General features: G+C 43.8%; 1 protein-coding gene across 5 annotated transcripts in view; it reads left to right on the forward strand.

The window, feature by feature from the left end:
• fip1l1a (FIP1 like 1a (S. cerevisiae)) overlaps positions 1-26,139 on the forward strand; it is a 107,469-nt gene that overhangs the window by 19,398 nt on the left and 61,932 nt on the right. For 3 of the 5 annotated variants that reach the window (XM_041200666.1, XM_041200647.1, XM_041200656.1), the window contains exons 4-8: positions 4,766-4,872; positions 16,694-16,752; positions 18,596-18,706; positions 18,997-19,127; positions 21,873-22,000. In XM_041200666.1, the coding sequence (XP_041056600.1) occupies positions 4,766-4,872; positions 16,694-16,752; positions 18,596-18,706; positions 18,997-19,127; positions 21,873-22,000 (536 nt within the window). The remainder of the gene's footprint in view (positions 1-4,765; positions 4,873-16,693; positions 16,753-18,595; positions 18,707-18,996; positions 19,128-21,872; positions 22,001-26,139) is intronic. The other 2 variants (XM_041200676.1, XM_041200685.1) reach the window with 1 other exon arrangement.

Genomic DNA, 26,139 nt, shown 5'->3' on the forward strand with positions numbered 1-26,139 from the left:
TGGAACTCCCTCCCTAACAGTACTGTGGGTGCACCTGCACCATCTGGACTGCAGCAATTCAAGAAGCTGGCTCACCATTACCTTCTCGAGGGCAATTAAGGATGGGCAATAAATGCTTTCTTAGCTAGTGATGTCCACGTGGAGTGAAAGAATAAAAAAAGCCTTCAAACAATAACTGACTTCTTCTCTTATACTCTGAAACACTGAAAAGCTGTTTAAGTGTCCAAGCTTTTCAGTGTGTTAGTGAACACTTAACAGAATGTGGCAGCTCATGCCTTCCCCTGAAGATCCAGCGCCATGAAGAAGCAATTGGATTTCAGAAATGCAAAGCATTTCTGGAGAAAGTGGGATCAGAACTCCCAGCCAGAAATGTGAGCTCCAGCGTGGCGCTGGAAAGCAAGAATGGAGTGGCAATGCAACTGTGTTTGCCACTACTCAGAAGATTCAGGCCTTTGTCACATTTCAACCGAGATATCTTCCGAATGCACATTCGCACTGTCACTAAGGCTGTCTATTTCTACCACAATACCTTTGCCCCTATCTCAACTTATCTGCTGCTGAAGCCTTCATTGAAACCTTTATTAGCTCTATACTTGACTATTCCAATGCACCCTTGTTGGTGCCCCACATTCTACCCTCTGTAAACTTGAGGGCATCTAAAATTCTGATGCCCATGCCTTAACTTGCACCAATTCTCATTCATCTATTGCCCCTGTTCTTGCTGACCTACATTGCCCCCTTGCCCATTCCTATCTCTATTCTCTTCCATCCTTGTAGCCTTGTGGGACACCTGTGCTCCTCTAATTCTGGCCTTTTGTACATCCCCAATTTTAATTGTTCTACCATTGATGACCGTGCATTCAGCTGCCAAGGCCCAATGTTCTGGAATTCCTTCCTTAAGCCCCCCTGCCTCTCCATCTCGCTTTCCTCCTTTCAGGCACTCTGTAAAACCTATCTCTCACCAAGCTTTTGCTCATCTGCCATATTATCTCCTTACGTTGCTTGGTGTCATATTTTGTTTTATAATGCCTCTGTGAAATGTAGGATGTTTTATTAGTGGTTTTTTTTCAGAACTAGATGCAATACTAAATCATACACTTTAATCTCCATTATTATACAGTTGGTAATCAAGGGGACAGAGACAGGTGATACATTATCTGTAACACTTGAAATTTCAGCAGAAGGAGAAGGATGATTGTTTTAATGGTGCTACATTAATAGAAGTTGTTGCCTCTGCTATTTTATAGGAAACCTATCAATGACAGACCCAAAAGCAAAGCTTCAGACATTATTAACAGCGTCCTTTATTGTTAAAATTTCATTTTCCATTGTTCTGTTCATAACAGATATGACAAACCTAATGCTGTCTTTGATTCTGTAACCATACTGATTTCTGAGCTGCTTCCTTCAATTCCTCAATTTCCCCTCATAGAGTTTCATTGGCAAATTTGACCACTTGCTTTGATTTTCTGAGTTTTGTGATGTAAATGAGGAACAGTAGTGGGCCCTGGAACCCTACTCAGTACTCCCTCTTCCCTCTCACTCTGACAGAATTGCTCTTAAAAAGTACTTCTTTCCTACCCTTCAACCATATATTTTTTATCCATTCCTAGAGTTTTCTCTGTATCCCCACAAATAATCAGTAGCCTTTTGCATGGAATTTAGTCAGTTGGGACTCTGGATGTACCAAGTATCCTTTCTGCATTATTTGGGTTGCCACTTCCTCCAAGAATTCTGAGATTATTCATTCAGTTATTACTGTACAAATAATCCTCAGTTTACTGCTGATTATTGATTCTGATGTTTTTAGACAAAATTGAAATAGGACTAATTAGTTTGTAGTTTCAAATTTCTGTTTGGCAGCCTTTTTTGAATATGGACCATATTAGGCTGTTGGATATCGAATGTAAGTTGGATCTCTCAACTTCCATCTCCTCCCTGATCTTCCTTGTAGTTATGATTTGTTCAAATAAAACAATGCAGAGAGAGAAGGTAACTTAGTTATTTGTTATTTTAGTGTTCTAGTAATCATTGAAAGAAGTAAATAAACAAATATTTGAATATTACTAGATTGCTGGAACTGCTACAACTCCATTGGGCAGGTTTATCCTCAGTGTTGTATGTTCTGAGGCTACGATAGGATGGCCAGATTTAAAAAGAATGCTGCCTTTTACATATACCTCCAAAAGAGCACGTGACTTTGTCAAGATTGTCGAATTCAACCTCTAACATCATCCATCCACGCTGCTCCCTCAGCTCATTTCAGACTCTCATCCATGCCCTTATCACTCATGTCTTGCCGCTAGTGTCCCACCTTGCGCCCTCCGTAAATTTGAGCTCATTCAGAACTCTGCTGCCTGTATCCTAACTCACACCAAGTCCTGTTTGCCCAGAACCCCGTCCTCAGGGCAGTCCAGCAATGGGTGGACTTTAAAATTCCTATCCTTGTTTTCAAACTTCTGCACTTCCTCGTCCCCCTCTCTCTACCTCTGTAACCTCCCACAGCCTTTAGAGATTTTTGCGCTTCTCTATTTCTGGCCTTTTGCACTTATTTGATTTAAATTCCTCCACTGTGGACAGCATGCCCTCAGCTGCCTAAGCCCTGAACTTTGGAATTCCTTCCATTTACCTCTCCACTTCTCTACTTCTTTCTTTTCTTTGAGGTTCTTTGAAAGTTACCTCTTTGACCAAACCTTTGATCACCTGTCATAATATCTCCTTGTATGTCTAGATATCAGATTTTGTTTGATAACACTCTTGTGAAGCATCTTGTGATGTTTACTACTTAAAGTCATTTTATAAGTGAAAGTTGTGTGAATTCTTCTATTTGCAAACCAGCTATTTTCATAGTCTCTACAAGATAGTTTGGCAAATTGGGTGCAGTTTATGATGTTTGACTCTTTCACCTTCTATAATGTAGAATTTCTAAGGCTGCAGTGGGAGGCAACATTGATTCCATTAATTTTGGCTGAATTTAGTCCAAGACTCTTAAGGATGAAAGACAATATTATACTGCCAGATGCTAGGATTGGATTTTCAGACTAAAATCTAAAATAGGTTATGATTTTTTTTTGCTTTTTATTTTTAAAAAAACTGGCTTAGACTTAAGTTTGCTTATAGTACTGCATTATGTTTGTTTCACCTAGTTTATCAAATAAATTATTTTTATTTGGGTAAACAATTATTAATAGCCCTTGAAATACCCTGATTGGGTATATACTTTGTTATTTATTGTATTTACAAAAGTCTGTTAGGAAATTTCCAGAAGGCATCTGATTAAGTGCCGCATCAAAGTTTATTGCAGAAAATAAAAGTATAGAGGGTAACATATTGACATGGATAGAAGATTGGCTAGCTAACAGGAAGCAGAGAGTTGACATAATTGGGCCTTTCTCTAGTTCGCAGGATGTGATGAGTAGTGTGCCACAGGGATCAGTGCTGGGGCCTCAACTTTTTACAATTTATATAAATGACTTGGATGAATGGACCGAAGGAACGGTTGCAAAATTTGCTGACAACACAAAGATAGGTAGGAAAGTAAATTGTCAAGAGGATATAAGGAGGCTACAAAGGGACATAGATAGGTTAAGTGAGTGGGCAAAGACCTGGCAAATGGAGTATAATGTGGGGAAATGTGAAATTGTTCATTTTGGCAGGAAGAATAAAAGAGAAGCATATTATCTATATGGTGAGAGATTGCAGAGTTGAGATTCAGAGGGATCTGGGAGTCCTAGTGCATGAATCACAAAAGGCTAATATATAGATACAGCAAGTAATTAGGAAAGCTAACAATGTTGTCACTTATTGTGAGGGGAATTGATTACAAAAGTAGGGAGTTTATGCTTTAGTTGTACAGGGCATTGGTGAGATCACATCCGGAGTATTGTATACAGTACTGGTCTCCTTATTTAAGGAAAGATGTACATACATTAGAAGCAGTTCAGAGAAGGTTTAACAGACTAATGCCAGGAATGGGTGGGTTGTCTTATGAGGAAAGGCTGGACAGGTTAGATTTGTATCCACTGCAATTCAGAAGAGTAAGAGGTGACTTGATCGAAACCTTTAAGAACCTGAGGGGCCTTACAGGGTGGATGTGGAGAGGATGCTTCCTCTTGTGGGAGAATCTTGAACTAGGGGTCACTGTTTAAAAATAAGAGTCACTCGTTTAAGACAGACCTTGAGAATTTTTTTCTCTTGGAGGATAATGAGTCTTTGAAACTCTCTGCCTCAAAAGGCGGTGGAAGCAGAGTCTCTGAATATTCTTAAAGCAGAGCTAGATAGATTCTTGATTAACAAGGGGGTGAAAAGTTATCGGAAGTAGGCAGGAATGTGGGGTTGAGGTTACATTCAGATCAGCCATGATCTTATTGAATGGCAGAGCCGGCTCGAGGGGCTGAGTGGTCTACTCCTGCTCCGAATTCGTAAGTTCGTATATAAATTCTGTGTAGTGTAAAAATCTTCATTGTTCAGTTGAATGCATAACTAGTTAATGTCAGTTTAGGAAGCTCTTACTCCTATTTGCTTTCTTCAGTATTATACCAGAAGACAATTGCTGCAGTTGCCCTGTTAACATTAAATGACTGATATTTTGAAATTAAAAACAGCACAAGAAAATAGAGCTTTGTGCTTTGGATATTTTGATGACATATATGTTTTTCTACTTCCAGTGTATGTTTGCAATAGGGGAGGAGAATGTTGAAGGTTTGAAAAGGCTATGTTTGACATTCAGTTTAATTTTAAAAGCAATTGTTTTCTCAATGTTTAGAATCCTGCAGCCGAAGGGGAGGATGAAAGCGATAGCGATAGTGATGATGATGATGACGATGTTCAAGTAACCATTGGTGATATTAAAACTGGAGCACCACAGTACACGTAAGTCCCTATGTTCCTTCCTGTATGTATGTGAATGTTTCACTGTCGGTGTTCCTTGAGGTGAGTAATACAGCTCTGGTTTACATTGCGTGAACGTGCCAGGATTGGTTCTGTTTACAATTGCATTATTCTGAGCAGGAACTGCAAGTGCAGCTTCTAAAAATTTGCATATAAAACAGGGATATTTCTCACACACACTTACACTTCAGAGTTTTTGACTTAAATGTTCTGGTCGCTGGTATAAATTATCTTAGGATGCGGGTGACATTGGTAAGGCCTTGTTTCTTGCTGATCAGCAGTTGCCTTGAGAAGACGGTGGTGATGGCCTTTCCCCTTGAACTGCTACTCTCCTTGTGACGGTGCTCCACAATGGGGCTTGGTTGGAAATTCTAGGATAACGTCACAATGATGAAATAACAGCACTCTGTTTTCCAAGTCAGAAGGATGTATAACATGGAATTGATGGTTGAGATGATGGTGTTCCCATAACATTCCTCTTATCCTTTTCTGTGGCAGATGTCACGGCGAGAGGAACTGTCTAAGTAACTTTGATGAGCTGCTGCAGTGCGTACTTTAACACAATGCATCGGGGGTGGATATTTAGTCCATTGCCAGGGCACCTGTCACAGAAAACTTCCCTCCTGGATGATGATGAATGTCTATGTCCATTCAGATGAGTGGTGACTGTTTGATCACAATCTTGGCTTGAAAGTGGATAGCACATACAGTGAGGTGATCACACTGCAGCTAAAGAGTGCACAGGCAGAAAGGGAATGGGTGACCGCCAGACAGAGTAAAAGCACTAGGCAGTTAGTGCAGGAGTTCCATGCGTCCGTCTCCCTCTCTAACAGATTTTCTGTTTTGGATACTGCTGGGGGCGATGGTTTCTCAGGGGAATGCAGCAAGAGCCAAGCCTGTGGCACCACGAGTGGCTCAGCTTCACAGGCGGGGAGAATAAAAGGATTGGGAGAGCAATAGTGATAGAGGATTCTATCGTAAGGGGAACAAATAGATGTTTCTGCGGCCACTGACGTGACACCAGGATGGTATATTGCCTCCCTGGTGCCAGGATCAAGGATGTCACTGGCTGTAGGACGTTCTTTTGAGGGAGGGTGAACAGCCAGAGGTCGTGGTCTATATCGGTACCAACAACGTAGGTAAAAAGAGGGTTGAGGTTCTGAAACAGAATATAGTGAGCTAGGAAATAAATTTAGAAAACAGGACCTCAAATTAGCAATCTCAAGATTACACCCAGTGCCACGTGATAGTGAGATCAGGAATAAGAGAATAGACCAGATGAATGCGTGGTTGGAAAGATGGTGTAGGAGGGAGGGATTTGGATTCCTGAGGCATTGGGACCGATTCTGGGGACGATGGGACATGTACAAGCTGGATGGGTTGCATCACAGCAGGACTGGGCCCAATATCCTTACAGGGGTATTTGCGAGTACTGTGAGGAGAGTTTAAACTAGACAGGCATAGGGATGGGATAAAAACAAAAAAACTGCGGATGCTGGAAATCCAGAACAAAAACAAAAACAGAATTACCTGGAAAAACTCAACAGGTCTGGTAGCATCGGCGGAGAAGAAAAGAGTTGACGTTTCGAGTCCTCATGACCCTTCGACAGAACTTGAGTTCGAGTCCAAGAAAGAGTTGAAATATAAGCTGGTTTAAGGTGTGTGTGTGGGGGGCGGAGAGAGAGAGAGAGAGAGAGAGAAGTGGAGTGGGGGTGTGGTTGTAGGGACAAACAAGCAGTGATAGAAGCAGATCATCAAAAGATGTCAACAACAATAGAACAAAAGAACACATAGGTGTTAAAGTTAAAGTTGGTGATATTATCTAAACGAATGTGCTAATTAAGAATGGATGGTAGGGCACTCAAGGTAGAGCTCTAGTGGGGGTGGGGAGAGCATAAAAGATTTTAAAAAAATTTTAAAAATAATGGAAATAGGTGGGAAAAGGAAAATCTATATAATTTATTGGAAAAAAAATGAAGGGGGAAACAGAAAGGGGGTGGGGATGGGGGAGGAAGCTCACGACCTAAAGTTGTTGAATTCAATATTCAGTCCGGAAGGCTGTAAAGTGCCTAGTCGGAAGATGAGGTGTTGTTCCTCCAGTTTGCGTTGGGCTTCACTGGAACAATGCAGCAAGCCAAGGACAGACATGTGGGCAAGAGAGCAGGGTGGAGTGTTAAAATGGCAAGCGACAGGGAGGTTTGGGTCATTCTTGCGGACAGACCGCAGGTGTTCTGCAAAGCGGTCGCCCAGTTTACGTTTGGTCTCTCCGATGTAGAGGAGACCACATTGGGAGCAACGACTGCAGTAGACTAAGTTGGGGGAAATGCAAGTGAAATGCTGCTTCACTTGAAAGGAGTGTTTGGGTCCTTGGACGGTGAGGAGAGAGGAAGTGAAGGGGCAGGTGTTACATCTTTTGCGTGGGCATGGGGTGGTGCCATAGGAGGGGGTTGAGGAGTAGGGGGTGATGGAGGAGTGGACCAGGGTGTCCCGGAGGGAGCGATCCCTACGGAATGCCGATGGGGGGGGTGAAGGGAAGATGTGTTTGGTGGTGGCATCATGCTGGAGTTGGCGGGAATGGTGGAGGATGATCCTTTGAATGCGGAGGCTGGTGGGGTGATAAGTGAGGACAAGGGGGACCCTATCATGTTTCTGGGAGGGAGGAGAAGGCGTGAGGGCGGATGCGCGGGAGATGGGCCGGACACAGTTGAGGGCCCTGTCAACGACCGTGGGTGGAAAACCTCGGTTAAGGAAGAAGGAAGACATGTCAGAGGAACTGTTTTTGAACGGAGCATCATCGGAACAGATGCGACGGAGGCGAAGGAACTGAGAGAATGGGATGGAGTCCTTACAGGAAGCGGGGTGTGAGGAGCTGTACTCGAGAAAGCTGTGGGAGTCGGTGGGTTTGTAATGGATATTGGTGGACAGTCTATCACCAGAGATTGAGACAGAGAGGTCAAGGAAGGGAAGGGAAGTGTCAGAGATGGACCACGTGAAAATGATGGAGGGGTGGAGATTGGAAGCAAAATTAATAAATTTTTCCAAGTCCCGACGAGAGCATGAAGCGGCACCGAAGTAATCATCGATGTACCGGAGAAAGAGTTGTGGAAGGGGGCCGGAGTAGGACTGGAACAAGGAATGTTCCACATACCCCATAAAGAGACAGGCATAGCTGGGGCCCATGCAGGTACCCATAGCCACACCTTTTATTTGGAGGAAGTGAGAGGAGTTGAAGGAGAAATTGTTCAGCGTGAGAACAAGTTCAGCCAGACGGAGGAGAGTAGTGGTGGATGGGGATTGTTCGGGCCTCTGTTCGAGGAAGAAGCTAAGGGCCCTCAGACCATCCTGGTGGGGGATGGAGGTGTAGAGGGATTGGACGTCCATGGTGAAGAGGAAGCGGTTGGGGCCAGGGAACTGGAAATTGTTGATGTGACGTAAGGTGTCAGAGGAATCACGGATGTAGGTGGGAAGGGACTGGACAAGGGGAGAGAGAAGGGAGTCAAGATAACGAGAAATGAGTTCTGTGGGGCAGGAACAAGCTGAGACGATCGGTCTACCAGGGCAGTTCTGTTTGTGGATTTTGGGTAGGAGTTAGAAGCGGGCCGTCCGAGGTTGGGCGACTATCAGGTTGGAAGCTGTGGGAGGGAGATCCCCAGAGGAGATGAGGTCAGTGACAGTTCTGGAAACAATGGCTTGATGTTCAGTGGTGGGGTCATGGTCCAGGGAGAGGTAGGAGGAAATGTCTGCGAGTTGACGCTCAGCCTCCGCGAGGTAGAGGTCAGTGCGCCAGACAACAACAGCACCACCCTTGTCAGCGGGTTTGATGACAATGTCAGGGTTGGACCTGAGAGAATGGAGTGCAGTAAGTTCAGAGAGAGACAGGTGAGAGGGGTGAGAGGAGCAGAGAAATTGAGATGACTAATGTCGCGCCGACAGTTCTCAACGAAAAGATCAAGAGAAGGTAAGAATCCAGAGGGAGGGGTCCAGGTGGAGGGAGAATATTGGAGATGGGTAAAAGGATCCATTGAACTGGGAGAGGACTCCTGCCCAAAGAAGTGAGCCTGGAGACGGAGACGGCGGAAGAAGAGTTCAGCATCATGCCGAGCCCGAAATTCATTGAGGTGAGGGCGTAAGGGTATGAAACTAAGTCCTTTGCTGAGCACTGAACGTTCAGCATCGAAGAGGGGAAGGTCAGGGGGTATGGTGAATACACGGCTGGGGTTGGGATTGGAAGATGGGGTGGGGATGGAGGGACAGGCAGGGGTGGAGGGTCCTAGATGGGTGTTGGTGTCGATGAGTTGTTGGAGCTTGCGTTCCTTAGCACTTGAGAGAAAGAGAAAAAGTTTCTTGTTGAGGCGTCGGATGAGCCGAAGGATAAAATGAAACTGGGGGCACGCGCAGCTTTGAAAAAGGGTACGGCGGTGCTGCTGGAGGGAGAGGTCGAGTGTGTTCATATGGCGGCGCATGGCACTGAGTGTGGATTTCAGAATGTGACGGGAACAGCAGTCCGAGAAACATTTTATGTCCCGGAGATACCTGTAATCCTGGGTGGGTTCGAAACATGAGGGGTGGAATTTCAGTTGAAATCCACGTGGGGTAAGTCGGAGATGGAGACAGTCACTGAGAAAGGAGATATGGCTGTGAAAGCGGGTTTTAGTAAACACCTTGTCAAACACCAGGAGGGAAATGGAAAGCAAGGAAGGTGAGCAAGGCAAAAGAGAGGAACGGAAATCTTGTCGCAGAAAAGAACAGAACTTCTTCAAGGAAGTAGCCATTTCTTGAAGAGCAGTGGCAGTCAATTAAACACAGAGATAAAAACAAAAAAACTGCGGATGCTGGAAATCCAATAGGGATGGGAACCTAAATGGGGAGACACAAGAGAGGGAAACAAAGAGGAATGAAAGACAGAAAACTGGAAGGCAGAGGAAACAAAGGATAGCAGCAAATAGGGCCATAGTACAAAAAATATATGTAAAAATGTTAAAAAGACCAGTCTAAAGGCATAGAGCATTCGCAATAAACGAGGCGAATTAACAGTGCAAATAGATGTAAATGGGCATGATATGATTGCGATTACAGAGACATGGCTGCAGGGTGACCAAGGCTGGGAACTGAATATCCAAGGGTACTCGATATTTAGGACAGACAGGCAAAAAGGAAAAAGAGGCAGCATAGCATTGTTAGTTAAGGATGAAATCGGTGAGAGATGATATTGACTCAGAAAATCTAGATGTAGAATTAGCCTGGGTGGAGCTAAGAAATAACAAGACGCAGAAAACATTAGTGGGAGTAGTCCATAGGCCTGCAAACAGTAGTGATAAGGTAGAAGAAGGCATTCAACAGGAAATTAGAAATGCATTTTACAAGGGTGCTACAGTAATCGTGGGTGGCTTTAATCTGCATATAGACTGGGCAAACTAAATTAGCAATAATATGATGGCGGATGAATTCCTGGGGTGTGTACGAAATGTCTTTTTAGACCAGTATGCTGAAGAACCGACTGGGGAACAGGCTATCCTAGATTTGCTATTGTGCACTGAAAAGCGGTTAATTAATAATCATTTTATGAGGGGTCTTTTAGGGAACAGTGTCCATAACATGATAGAATCCTTCATTAGGATGGAAAGTGAAGTAATCCGATCTGAAACTAAGGCCCTAAATCTAAACAAAGGAAACTATGAAGGTATGAGGCATGAGTTGGCTAAGATAGTTTAGGGAACTTCGTTAAAAGGCATGGCGGTGGACAGGCAATGGCTAATATTTAAGGAACAGATGTATGCATTGCAACAGTTATACATTCCTTTCTGGTACAAAAACACAACAGGAAAAGTGGCTGAACCATGGTTAACAAAAGAAATTAAGAATAGTATTAGATCCAAAGAGGAGTCATATAAAGTTGCTAGAAAAAGTAGTAAGCTGAGGATTGGGAGCAGTTTAGAATTTAGCAAAGGAGGAGCAAGAGATTGATTGAAGGGAAAAATGTATGAGATTAAACTTGCAAGGAACATAAAAGCGGACTGTAAAAGCTTCTATAAGCATAGAAAAAGATTAGTGAAGACAAATGTAGGTCTCTTGCAGTCTGAAACGGGAGAACTTATAATAGAGAACAATGAAATGGCAGAGCAATTAAACAACTACTTTAGTTCTGTCTTCATGAAGGAAGACACAGATAACTTCCCAGAAATGCTAGGGAACCAAGGGTCTAGTGAGAAAGAGGAATTGAAAGAAATTAGCATTACTAAAATAATAGTGGTGGAGAAATTAATGGGACTGAAAACCAATAATCCCCCAGGACATGATGATCTACATCCCAGGATACTAAAGGAGGTGGCCATGGAAATGGTGGATGTGTTGGTTGTCATCTTCCAAAATTTTGTGGACCCTGGAACAGTCCTGGCAGATTGAAGGGTGGCAAATGTAACCCCATTGTTTAAAAAAGGAAAACAGTGAATTACAGACCAGTTAGCCTAACATCAGTGGTAGAGCAAATGCAAGAATCTGTTATAAAGGATATGATAACAGGACACTTGGAAAATATCATTGGGATTAGATAAAGTCAACATGGATTTATGAAAGGGATATCATATTTGACAAACTACTGGAGTTTTTTGAGGACGCAACTAGCAGGATAGATAAGGGAGAACCAGTGGATTTTCAGAAAGCTTTTGATAATGTCCCACATAAGAGGTTAGTGTGGAAAATTAAAGTACATGGGATTGGGGGTAATATATCAGTATAGTTTCAGAATTGGTTAGCAGACAGGAAACAGAATAGGAATAAACAGGTCTTTTTCAGAGAGGCAGGCGGTGACTAGTGTGATACTGCAGGGGGATGAGGGAATCAAATGTAATACTTCCAAGTTTGCTGATGACATGAAACTTGGTGGGAAGGTGAGCGATGAGGAGGATGTTAAGAGCCTTCAAGGCAGTTTAGACAATTGAGTGAGTGGGCAAATACATGACAGATGCAATATAACATGGATAAGTATGGAAGAACAGAATGGCAGAGTATTATTTAAATGGTGATAGATTGGGAAATATTGATGCACAAAGGGACCAGGGTGTCCTTGTACACCAATGACTGAAAGGCAGCATGGAGATGCAGAAGCAGTTAATAAGTCAAATGTCATTTTGGCCTTCATTTTTATTCATTCAAGTGATGTGGGCTTCACTGGCTGGGCCAGATTTATTGTCATCCCTAGTTGCCCTTGAGAAGGTGGTGAGCTGTCTTCTTGAACTGCTGCAGTCCATGTGGTGTAGGTACACCCAGAGTACCCTCGTGTTACAGAGAACCCTGTAAACAGAGGACCCAGCGACAATAAAAGAACAGCGATATATTTCCAAGTCAGGGTGGTGAGTGACCTGGAGGGGAACTTCCGGGCAGTGGTGTTCCCATCTATCTGCTGTCCTTGCCCTTTTAGATGGTAGTGGTCATGGGTCTGGAAGGTGCTATCGAAGGAGCCTTGGTGAATTCCTGCAGTGTAGCTTGTAGATGGGGTACACTGCTGCTACTGTGCATCGGTGGTGGAGGGAGTGAATGTTTGTGGATGCGGTGACAATCAAGTGGGCTGCTTTGTCCTTGATGGTGTCAAGCTTCTTGAATGTTTTGGGAGCTGCACTCATCCAGGCAAGTGAGGAGTATTCCATCACACACTTGACTTGTGCCTTGTAGATGGTGGACATGCTTTAGGGAGTGAGGAAGTGAGTTACTTGTTGCACGATTCCGAGCCTCTGACCTGCTCTTGGAGCCACAGTATTTATATGGCTAGTCCAGTTCAGTTTCTGGTCAGTGGTAACCCCCAGGATGTTGATAGTGGGGGATTCAGTGATAGCAAGGCCATTGAACATCAAGGGGCTGGAAAAACTCAGCAGGTCTGGCAGCATTGGTGGAGGAGAGCACAGTTGATGTTTCGAGTCCTCATGATCCTTCAACAGAACTGCTGCAGTCAACAGAACTGTTGAAGGGTCATAAGGACTCGAAAGGTCAACTGTGCTCTCCTCTGCCGATGCTGCCAGACCTGCTGAGTTTTTCCAGGTATTTCTGTTTCTGTTTTTGTTTTTGTTTTGGATTTCCAGCATCCGCAGTTTTTTTGCTTTTATGAACTTCAAGGAGCGATGGTTGGATTCTCTTTTGTTGGAGATGGTCATTGCCTGACACTTGTGTGGCGCATATGTTACTTGCCACTTGTCAGCCCAAGCCTGGATATTGTCCAGATTTTGCTGCATTTGGACATGGACTGCTTCAGTATCTGAGGAGTCACAAATGTTGCTGAATATTGTGCAATCATCAGCGAACATCCCCACTTCTGACCTAATCATGGGAGGAAGGTCATTGATGAAGCAGCTGAAGATGGTTGAGCCGAGGACACTACCCTGTGGAACTCCTGCATTGAAGTCCTGGAGCTGAGATGACTGACCTCTGACAACCACAACCATTTTCCTTTGTGCTAGGTATGACTCCATCTGGTGGAGAGTTTTCCCCCTGATTCCCATTGACTCCAGTTTTGCTAGGGCTCCTTGATGCCACACTCGGTCAAATGCTGCCTTGATGTCAAGGGCAGTCACTCTCACCTCACCTCTAGATTTCAGCTCTTTTGTCCATTTTTGAATCAAGACTGTAATGAGGTCAGGAGCTTAGTGGCCCTGGCAGAAACCAAACTGGGAGCAGGTTGTTGCTAAGCATGTGCTGCTTGATAGCACTATTTATGATCCCTTCCATTACTTTATTGATGATCGAGAGTAGACTGATGGGGCGGTAATTGGCTGGGTTGGATTTGTCCTGCTTTTTGTGTCCAAGAAATACCTGGGCAATTTTCCACATAGCATAGATGTCAGTGTTCTAGCTGTACTGGAACAGTTTGGCTAGGGGCGCGGCACGCTCTGGAGCACAAGTCTTCAGTACTATTGCCAGAATATTGTCAGGGCCCATAGCCTTTGCAGTATCCAGTGCTTTCAACCGTTTCTTGATATCACGTGGAGTGAATCGGATTGGCTGAAGACTGGCATCTGTGATGCTGGGGACCTCCAGAGGAGGCTGAGATCGATCATCCACTCGGCACTTCTGGCTGAAGATTGTAGCAAATGCTTCAACCTTATCTTTTGCACTGATGTGCTGGGCTCCTCCATCATTGAGGATTGGGATATTTGTGGAGTCTCCTCCTCTCGTGAGTTATTTAATTATCCACCTCCATTCACGGTTGGATGTGGCAGGACCGCAGATCTGTTAGTTGTGGGATCACTTAGCCGGAATATCACTTGCTGCGTGTGCTATTTGGCATGCAAATAGTCCTGTGTTATGGTTTCAGCAGGCTGACACCTTATTTTTAGGTATGCCTGGTGCTGCTCCTGGCATGCCCTCCTGCACTCTTCGTTGAACCAGGGTTGATCCCCTGGCTTGATGGTATTGGTATAGAGGGGGATATGCCAAGCCAAGAAGTTAGAGATTATGGGTTTGAGTACTGCTGTTGCTGATGGTCCATGGCACCTCATGGATGCCCAGTCTTGAGTTGCTAGATCTGTTTGAAATCTATCCCTTTTAGCACGGTGGTAGTGCCACAGAACACGATGGAGGGAATCCTCAATGTGAATTTAGGAATTCGTTACCACAATGACTATGCGGTGGTCACTCCTACCGATACTGTCATGGACAGATGCATCTGCATCAGGCAGGTTGGTGAGGTTGAGGTCAGGTATGTTTTTCCCTCTTGTTGGTTCCCTCACCACCTGCCATAGACCCAGTCTAGCAGCTATGTCATTTAGGACTCAGCCAGCTCGGTCAGTAGTGGTGCTACCAAGCCACTCTTGGTGAGGGACGTTGAAGTCCCTGATCCAGAGCACATTCTGCGTCCTTCCCACCCTCAGTGCTTCCTCCAAGTTGTGCTCAACATGGTGGAGCACTGATTCATCAGTTATGGGAGCGCGGTAAGTGGTAATCAGTAGGAGGTTTCCTTCCCCTTGTTTGACCTGATGCCATGAGACATCATGGGGTCCGGAGTCGATGTTGAGGACTCTCAGGACAACTCCCTCCCAACTGTATACCACTGTGCCGCTACCTCTGCTGGGTCTGTCCTGCCAGTGGGGCAGGACATCATCTGGAGTCACGTGTAGGCCGGGTAAGGTAAAGGCCGGACAGGTTTCCTTCCCGTAAAGGCAATAGTGAACTAGATGGATGATCAAAAATGGTCCCATGGTCATCATAGTAATTCCAGAATTTTATTGAATTCAGTCTCCACCATCTGCTATGGCAGGATTCGAACCTGGGTCCCCAGAGCATTACCCTGGGTATCTGGATTACTAATCCAGCAACAATACCACTATGCCATCGCCTCCCAATTTGCATACAGGAGCAGGGATATCTTATTGCAGCTGTACAGGGCCTTGGTGAGACCACACCTGGAGTACTGCATGCAGTTTTGGCCTCCTTACCTAAGAAAGGATATACTTTCCTTAGAGGCAGTGCACCAAAGGTTCAGACTGATTCCTGGGATGGCAGGATTGTTGCGTGAGGAGAGATTGGGCCGAGTAGGCCTGTATTCACTGGAATTTAGAAGAATGAGAGGAGATTTCATTAAAACGTCTAAAATTCTAACAGGATTGGACAACACTGGGTGCTCAGATGATATTTCCTTTGGCTTGGGTGTCTAGAACATGGGGCTACAGTCTCATGTATGGGGGTGTGTGTCTAAAACAAGGGGTCACAGTCTCAGGTTACTGGGGGGGACTGAGATGTGGAGAAACACCTTCACTCGGTGGTGGACCTGTGGAATTCTACCATAGATGGCAGTGGAGGCCCAGCCACTGAATATATTTAAGAAGGAAATAGATTTCGGGAGTCTAAAGACGTCAAGGGGTATGGGAAGAGAGCAGGAGTATGGCGTTAAGGTAGAGGATCAGCCATGATCAGATTGAATGGCGGAGCAGGCTCGAAGGGCCAAATGATGTACTCCTCCTATTTTCTGTGTTTCTAACCTTGGAGATGAAGGATAGGTTTTGATGGGTCAGGAAATATTCCAGTTGCCATGGTGTTATAACTAGTCCAGTCAAGCTTAAGTGGACCCCCAGGTGTGGGTAGTGAACTTTGCAATGGTGAATGTCATGGGCAGTTGGCTTAGTTTACTGTCATTCATGATGTCATTGCCTGTGTGATAGTTATATACTACTTGTCAGCACACAGAGATGTTATCCAAGTCCTGTTGTGGGCTGGCATGGGCTGCTTCAGTATCAGAGGAATTGTTAACGTAGCTGGCACTGCAAATGCATTGATAGCCTCGCTCCCAACCTCAAATCTAAATTAGAATTTGTAGTTACATTGATGACCAAAGTAATGGTCAAATGGTGTTTTTATGCCATCTTTCAACTTCAGATTTTAAAACTGATGGCAACTTTTTCAGCCAGATTTGTCATTTAGCCTCATATTCAGAAGGGATTGACAAAATCCTTTCACTTCATTTGGTAAAGCAAAGTTCTAACACAAAATGACCCATTCTATAAATAAGCACTTATTGATATGCAGCAAGGCTATCCCAGCTGGTGTTTACTTGGAAAGAAGCTCTGGAAGGCTGCAAATAATTGTGGTCCTATGTGTATAACTTTCGGTGCAAACTTTATATTGAAAAGCATAAACAAGAATTTTTAATGCCCGTTTATATGAATATCAAATGTGATGTGAAATGTGAAGCTAAATGTTTGCTTTGACAAAATTCAAGTGAAGAATATTAAATGAGCATGTGATCATTACTTACGTAATCTGTTGGTCCTGTGAAATTGAGACTTTTTGTCTTAATTGAATTATATTTTCTGTCCAATAGCTATGGAGTGACACCTGTAAATCTCAATATCAAGTCGTCAGGAAGACTTTATGGATCGGGTAAGAAATTTTACCTGTTATTTTCTCCCTGAGCTACTTGCTAGTTGCAGCCAAGATAATGAGTAACTGCATAAACTGGCTCCTAAGCATTGCTTGAGAGTGGCTTGGCAAAGATCATTATTCTTTCTATCCTGTATCACTGAGTGTATAAGTACATAGCCTCACTTGGCCATTTTTCAGAACTGTGGTTGCTTATTGAGAAATCAACACTATGCTCCACATCTGAACTCTGGTAATTTTATATTTAAACTGATTTACTTTAGCTGTTAAACCTGTATATCTTGATGCAACAGAATTTCCTTTATTGATTTTGTTAACATTGCAGTATGGCATTTATAAAAAAACATCAATTTGCAGTTTACATAGCCCCTTTAGCATAATTACAATTTTTTTGGGATGTTGAGGTCATAATAACCACAAAGACAAAACCAATGAGATTGTCAGTATATTAAAGAATATCTTCAACAAAAGCATTCCATCTAAGGTTTTAGGAATAGAAAATCTTCAACGTGCTGGAAGTTTATTTTAATCATATATTTTCCATTCCCTGGTTCACAGTTGCCATTCAGTTCTACACATAGTAAGGAACCCTCACTACCACCTTTGTCAATTGTTGTGATTTGCTCTTTGGGGAGTAAAGTGGCTTGCCAGTTAGGATACAAGATTAATTTTGTGCATTATTCAAATTCATGCTCTTTTGCTTAGTGATTGGATATCATTGTAAATACTGCATTAACCTGAAGAGTTTTTTTGAACCATACAGATCAGGTAATAGTCTTTGGTATGAGGTGAACAGCTACCCAATACTCTGTTACTACTGTGGTCGAATCTGTCATACCATAGTAAACATCTTACAGCCTTGTGTAACTATCCTCACTCAAGCCACTTATCACACACTGCTTCTATCATTGTTAGCGTGCTCACCTTTTTCATAAAAGAGCAAAGTAATGCCTTGGAGCATGTTTTTTTTTAAACCTACGATAATTACAGAGGTTAAAGCTATCAGATATTTCTTTTAGCAACATTTTAAGCTATTTGAGCATCAATAACATCAAAATCTCTTGGTGAATAGTGAGAAAGTAAAATAATTATTTTAAAAAACATGAAATGCTGGGAAAGCTCAGCTGGTCTCGCAGCATCTGTGGAGAGAGAAACAGTGTTAACATTTTGAGTCTGTCAGAGCAAGATGGTGAATTGAAATGGCAAGCAACAGGAAGGTCGGGATCATGCTTCTGAACTGGGCGAAGGTGTTCTGCAAAGCGGTCACCCAATGTAGAGGAGACAGCATTGTGAGCAGCACATGCAGTAGACTAAATTGAAAGAAGTGCAAGTGAATCGCTTCTTCACCTGGAAGGAGTGTTTGGGGCCTTGGACAGCAAGGAGGGAGGAGGTGAAGGGTTAGATGTCCAATCTCCTGTGATTGCACGGGGAGGTGCCAATGGGAAGGAAATGAGGTTTTGGGGGTGATAGAGGGCTGGACCAGGGTGTCCTGGAGGGAACAGCCCCAGTTAAATGCTGACAAGGGAGGTGAGGGGAAGTTGTGTTTGGTGGTGGTATCATGCTGGAGTTGGTGGGAATGATGGAGGATGATCCTTTGAATGTGGAGGCTAGTGGGGTGAAAAGTGAGGACAAGGGGCACCCTATCTTGGTAAAATAGTTACTTTTTGAATGAATTATTTTATATTTGAGTTGTCTTTGCATCCAGTACATTGAATGAGAACTGCAACTGACTTAGAATGAGGTGTCAGATGAAGAAACTTTATCTCACTTTTGAAATGTATTTAGCATTCTACAGTGGTAATATATTGTTACTTACTATCAATCTTTAACTTTTTATTTCCAGGGACAAAAGCTGGAAAGGGGGTTGACCTTGATGCCCCTGGGGACATCAATGGAATCCCAACGTTAGAAATAGATTTGGATTCTTTTGAAGATAAACCTTGGAGGAAACCAGGTATACTATTTTCTCTTACCACGTGATCCTCTTAGCAATTGAATATTTAACTTTGTGCATTAATTAAAGAGCTATTTTAGCGTTTTTGTCATCCAGGTCATCATGTTATTGGTAATGTCTCAAATTTATCTTCGTTGTAGAAAATTGCTGAGTTAAATTCTTAATATAATGACTGTTTTATGTTCATGTAGCTCAAAACCTGTGCATATGAGAGAAAAATAGTTGGAGTTAAGTAATTTTTGTAATTATAGTGTTGTTTGCTTATGCAGTTGTTTTCCCCTCCATTTAAGGTGCTGATCTTTCTGATTACTTCAATTATGGGTTCAATGAGGAGACTTGGAAGGCCTACTGTGAGAAACAGAAGCGACTGAGAATGGGTCTTGAGCCCCTCCCCCTTGCCTCAACTACAAACAGAATTACAGTTAGTATTCATTGAGATTACAGATTACAATTCTAACACGTGAATTATCAGTGCGCATCTTAGTTACGTCCTCAAGAAACTAGCTGATTTCCCCTTCATAAATCTGTGTTGACATAATATTGACCATATTCTAACAAGGAAGGATAACCTTAAAATTAGAACCAAGCCATTTAAGATCAAAATCAGGAAGTATTTTTCCACAAAAATGATGGTGGAAATCTGGAAGCAAAATACTGTGGATGCTGGGAAAACACTCAGCAGGTCTGGCAATATATGTGGAGAGAAACAGAGTTAATGTCTCCGGTCGTAACGAATTATTAAAACGGAGATCACCACACATTCAAAGAATTCCTATCATACTCTTCCCCACCCCTTTCATTCCAAGCCTATTGTCAGACAGGAAATACTATTATAAAGTCTTAGTAAGAAAGTGCTAAGTTTCAATTTTACTGCCAATGAAATGAAGGAGGAGCAGGAGGAATAGGAAGATCTAAAAACTTTTCTGTTCACTGAGAATGACACAGGAACAAAAGTAGATGATTCAACCCCTCGAATCTGTTCTACCATTCAAACAGATCACAGCTGATTTGTACTCAACACTAATTACCTGTGTTTTTACATTCTTGATGCCCTTACCTAACAAAAAATTCTATCCATGTCAGTCTTTTAAGTTTTAATTGACCCAGCATCCACAGTTTTTTTTTTGAAGGTAGGAGTCTCAAATGTCTACTATAATAGGAAATGTTGGAAAAACTTAGCATTTTTCCAGTTCAGCATGTGACCTTTCATTACGACTGGAGACGTTAACTCTGTTTCTCTCCACATATATTGCCAGGCCTGCTGAATGTTTTCCCAGCATCCACAGTATTTTGCTTCCAGATTTCCACTATCATTTTTGTGGAAAAATACTTTCTGATTTTGATCTTAAATGGCTTGGTTCTAATTTTAAGGTTATCCTTCCTTGTTAGAATATGGTCACTATTATGTCAACACAGTTTTATGAAGGGGAAATCATGTTTGACAAACCAGCTAGTTTTTTGAGGATGTAACTAAGGTGGGCCAGGGGAAGCTGGTGGATTTATTTGTTTTTTCAGAAAGAAGTCAATAAGGTGACGAAAATGAGGTTATTACACAAAATTAGGTTTCTTGGGGTTGGGAGTAATATATTAGCATGGATTGAGGATAGGTTAACAGACAAGAAGCAGTAGAAAATAAGGGTTTTTCAGTTTGGCTGATTGATCCTTGCTAATCCAAACAGTTAAAATGCTTGAACCTCATCTATTTAGAGTCTTAGCAATAAATATTTAGATGAGGGAACTGAGTGCAATGTACCCAGGCTTGCTAAGATACAAACTTAGGTAGAAAAGTAAGCTATGAGAAGGACTTGGACTGCAAAAGGATTTAGTCAGGTTAAGCAAGTGGGCAAGAATGTGGCATACAGATTGTAATGTGGAAAAATGTGAAGTTATCCACTTTGGTAGGAAAAATAGAAAAGCAGAATATTTTTTAAGAGGTGAAAGACAGGGGAATGTTGGTATTCGGAGGAATCCGAGTCGTCTTGTACACAAGTCATGGTAAGTTAACATGGAGGTACAGCAAGTAATTAAAAAGCAAGCGTTATATTAGCCTTTATTACAAAATTTTTGAGTATAAGAATAAAGAAATCTTACTGCAATTGTTATAGGCCCATGGTGAGACCATGCTTGGAGTACTGTATACAAGTTTGGTCTTACCAAGGATAGAGTGCAATGAACGTTCATTAGGCTGATTCCTGGGATGAGGGGATTGTCCTTTTGAGGAGGGTTTGAGTAGACTAGACCAACATTCAATATTGTTTAGAAGAACGCTGGATGATCTCATTGAAAGGTATACATTTTTTAAGGGACTTGCCGGGGTAGATGTTGGGAGGACGTTTCCTTGAATGAGGAGTCTGCAACTAGAGGTTATCATTTCAGACTTAAGGGGTCAACCATTTAGAACTGAGATGAAGAGATCCTGTTCTCACTCAAAGGGTTGTGAACCTTCAGAATTCTTGAGTTGTGGGTGCTCAGTTGTTGAGTATATTCAAGACTGTAATCAATAAATTTTTGGATACTTAGGGAATCAAGGGATATGGGAATAGCACAGGAAGATATAGTTGAGGCAGATCAATTTCGACCTTATGGAATGGCAGAGCAGGCTCAAGGGACTTAATGGCTTAGTCTTGCAACTACTTTGCAAGTTCTGGACTCCACATCATAGGAAATGATTTTTAGCTATCCTATCTGCACTGTATCCCTCCAAGATCAACATAACTTTCCTCACGTTCAGTGCCAGAATTGAATGTAATTATCCATTTGGGCTTTGACAAAGAATTTGTACAACTGAAACATCAATTCCCCACTTTATCTTGTATGTTAATCCTCTTTAGCGTTGGAGGCCAATATTTGATTAGCTTTTTAAATTTACTTTGTGCTTGTGTTGAAAGCTTTCAATGATTTGTGTATATGGATACCTAAATTCCTATGCTCCTCCAGAGCTGATTGGTTTCTCACTCTTAAAATATTCTGATTTGTCTTTCTCAGATTCAACATTGACCTCACACATCCCACAATAAACTTCCAACTGCCTAACTTTTGACTTCTCATTAATACTGTGTATGTCCCTTTGTATAGTCTTGCTCCATTTACTGCAACTTGCTTGCTGTATGTGGTGGAGATCATACTTAAAATTATGCACTGGTATTAAAATGTTATTTTTTTTCAGGTACAGCAGGGTAGAACTGGAAACCCTGAGAAAGAACCAGAGATACCACCCCCTAAGATGGACTTCCCTTCTCCTCCAAATCGTTTCAGGGCAGGACCTCCGCCCAACAGGTCAGAACTTGGGCAAAGGCAGGTCCAGTGGAAGTTTTTGCATTTTCTCCCAGTAGTTATTGCTGATGTTTTAATAAAGCATATAGATGTGAAATTCTGGCACTATGTCCACTTGAAATGTGTTTCAAAACTTGCATTATGTCTAGAGAAAACATTTTGAGCTATGAGTGCTAAGGTGAAATACTAGTGGTTAAGGTTGAGAGCTATTGTATTTGGGGTGGTGAATTTGGAATATCATACACCATCCTGGCTAGGATATATATCTCTGGTCCTTCACTGTCGTTGGATCAAAATCCTGGGTCTCCCTTTCACAGCGCTGTCGATAGTGCAGTGATATGAGGTCCAATATCTAGGGCTACTTGAATCTCATCGTTTGTGTGAAGGGTAAGTTCCCTAAGGAGTGACTGCCAATGGTAAGCGTTCCTGAATTTTGTTGCCAAATGTTTTCTTTCATGGTTCATCCACACTCGGAGTTTTTTTTTAAATTGATTGATTTGAGAAATAAACACTGTTGATGTCTTTCAACCTTTTCTTGAATGAGCACTTTGTTCTACTGGATAATGTTACTGCAAGCAATGGATATACTTTACTCAACATGATATCCAATTTGTTATATTCATGAGAATTTGTGTTGGTAAGAGGAAGCATGCTCCCCCAAAGAGTGACTAACCTGCCCATCTCTTTATTCCCTCCCTCACTGACTATCTGCCCAATCTGGAGGACATATTTTATTATTATCCAGAGGTTCTTCAAACAGAAGAGTCAAGAGCTTATGAAACTGTCATGACAATAAGGTTTTGAGAGGTTCATGATTAGGATTTCTGCGAAGCATTCTAAAACCAAGACTGCCTACTTTCATCTCTGTATTATCACCTTTGCCTCTACCTCAGCCCATCTGCTGCTGATTTTGTCGCTTCCAGGACTTGACTATTCCAATGCCTCCTGACTGATCTCTCTTTTTACACCCTCCATGTATTTCAGCTCACCCAAAATGGGTACATTAGGATATAGGAAGCAATTGCTTCTGTTCTCACTGACCTTTGTTGGCTCCTGATCAAGCCGTGCTACAAATTTAAAATTCTCATCCTTGTGTTCAAATTCCTTTATGGCTAAGTCCCTCTCTGGGTAGAATTTTGCCTTTGGCATGCGGGCGCACGGCTGACACGCTCGTGCGTGAAATAAAGCGCGTTGAGGTCGGATGAGCATCCCGACGTCAACGAGCACTCGCGATATTTCGCTAGGCGGGTGCGCGATGAAGACTGAGGCGCACCCACAATTAATTAAGTGGTCAATTAAGGCCCTTGAGAGACCAATTGACTCGTTTACGTAGCCCGTGCGATTTTCAGGCCATCGCATGGGCAAAATGGGCAGGCAGGCAGGTCACAGTTTGCAAAACCTCATCCATGAGTGGAATAAGAGGGGTTACTGGGCTTCACAAAGCAAATAGTGAGTAGTTTTGGATATCGCTTACTGCTGCTTGCTTCTATGAACAAGACAGCTTCATTCTGCTTCAGAGAATTTAGAGGCTTCAGTTCAGAACTCAGTGTTGTATTCCAGGCCCCTGGAGGATTCACACCATGTGGGGCCTTCCAGGTATCAGACAGCCTTTCCTTACCCCGATATTGGGGATTGTGGTCTCTGCTGGAGGCACTTCCTCTGAGGAGGAAGAAAGGGCAGAAGGGGGAGGAGGCCAGGTGTCCCTATTCAGCTTCCAGGGGAGCGACCTATGGGAGGAGAGGTGCAGGCACAAGGGCCGCAGGGTCAACAGGAAGGCCAAGGTGAAAGGGGCCGCAGAGGATGTCACTAACCTGGTAGGCTTACAGGCGGCGATGCAGCTACCTCAGTATGTCTCTCAAGGGAGACAGTGACCTCCATCTGTCAGAGGATCGGCCCTGAGATCAGCTCTGGCTGAGTGGGTGGACACACCATGCCAGTGGCTCTGAAGGTCACGGTAGCCCTAAACTTCTATGCCTCTGGCTCTTTGCAGGGGTCGGTGGGTGATCTTTGTGGAGTGTCCCAAACAGCTGTCCACAGTTGTGTCAAACTCGTGACGGACTCTCTGTTCAGGTGTGCATTGACTTTCATTCATTACCGCACTGACGAGGCCAACCAGACAGAGCGAGCCAGAGGCGTTGCAGCAATTGCTAGGTTCCCCCGCATCCAGGGTGCTATAGACTGCACACATGTGGCCATTGAGGTGCCAGTGGGTGAGCTGGGAGCCTTCGTCAATAGGAAGGGATTCTACTCCATGAACATACAGATAATGTGTGACCACAAGATACAGATTCTGCAAGTTTGTGCAAGGTACCCTAGCAGCTCCCATGACACCTACACCCTGAGACACTCCCAGGTGCTGAGGCTCTTCAGTGCTCCAGCCCGGCTGGATGGATGGCTGCTGGGTGACAAGGGCTATCCGCTCAGAAGGTGGCTCATGATGCCTCTCCGCCACCAAAGAACAGAGGCCGAGCAGCAGTACAACAGGAGCCATTGCTCCACAAGGGCGATAGTAGAGAGAACCATAGGTCTTCTCAAGATGTGCTTCCGATGCTTACACCGTTCAGGGGGTGCACTGTAGTACCCCCCAGATCATGTGTCATTGATAGTGGTTGCATGCTGCGCTCTCCACAATCTGGCACTGGAAAGAGGAGACGCATTGGAGGAAGAGGATCTTGACGCAGCTTCACAGGCAACAGATGATGAGACCAGTAGTGAGTCCAAGGACGAGCACACTCAGGAGAACGTTGAGCTGGGTAACCTCCAGGGAGGCAGGGACACCTGGGAAGCTTTGATCCAACGCTGTTTCAGCTGGCCTACCAAATAAGAACCACTGCCACATGCCAGGGCTGCAGGCTCCGTATTTGATCCCCAACAGGACCGTTTCTTTGCTCAACAACACACATGATGTGCCTTTGCAATAAAGTTTAAGGAGTCACGCGTCCATCATAACATCATGGCTTACTTTGCACCTACAGAGCAAATGAAGCATCCAGAGGCCAGTTGCAAAAAAAAAATCTCATTTACTTCTGAGTGACAAACATAGCAGAAATTAACATTCACCAGTATTTTACATGACACCATTTTTAAATAAAAAAAAACAAAAGTGGGGGAAACATATCACCGGGGATCAGGGCGTGTTGTGCTTAAGGTGCTTTAAATTTTCATTTGCGAGTGCTCCGTCTAGGTGCTCCCCCCTCATTGGCAACAGCATTGGAGACAGCCTGCTCATTCTGCTGTCTTGTTGGCCTTAATGACCTTGGTGGGTGTCCTCTGGCCAATGGAGCCTGTGCTGGCCCACTTGGAAGGGACGTCCAGTGCCGTGGCTGGCATCTCCCCAGCCCCTACAGCATCCACAGATGGCTCAGATGTGGGCCTAGGGCAATTAGGGATGGGCAACAAATGCCACATTCCATGAATAGAGTTAGAGAAAAAAAAAACAAGACAGGTCAGTTGGATTGAATGTGCTGTAAAATTCTGACCAACATGCTGGAGAGGTAGCTGGAATAATTTTGAAGTTTAATGGCAGAGGGGCGGAGGAGCCCTCCAGAGTGCCCTGAAAGGAGCCTGCAGAGACGACAGGCAGCTTGTGCGCCAGTGTCAGGTCGCTCAGGAGTTCCCTGTTCACCGTTGATGGACGGGCACTTAGCTGGGATACTGGGTGCCCAATTCATCTCCCACACTGACACTAACCAGCTAAGGTCATTGCTGATGTGAGGGCTTGCAGTTCCGAGTGCAACCCCAGGGACCCCTGACTGATTCAGCTCCTGGAGGAGCCTCTCCATGAGAGTCGCTGTTCTCTCCATGGAAGAGGCATTTCGCTCGGCCATGAGGGTCAACGCAGTGCTTATGCTCCGCAGGGACTCCTTCATCACGGAGACCATGGCACGCATTTCCTCATGTATCTCTGCCAGATCCTCCCACGTACCCTGCTGCTCATCAGCATCTGCTGCTTCCGAGATGACTCCAGAGGCCCATCATCAGCCATCGACTGAGCATTGTCCTGGTGCCCAGCAGTCCTCCGACTGCCAGCACCCTGGGCACTCTCAAGCGAGAGCCTGCACCTCAAGTGAGTGTGAAGTGCCCTCACCAATGTGCACCGAGATACTATACGCCGATCTTATGCCCACAGAGGTGCTGGTATCTGCGCCAGTGCCTGCTTC

This window comes from Carcharodon carcharias, chromosome 1 (genome assembly GCF_017639515.1).
Source record: "Carcharodon carcharias isolate sCarCar2 chromosome 1, sCarCar2.pri, whole genome shotgun sequence".
Taxonomy (NCBI): Eukaryota; Metazoa; Chordata; class Chondrichthyes; order Lamniformes; family Lamnidae; genus Carcharodon; species Carcharodon carcharias.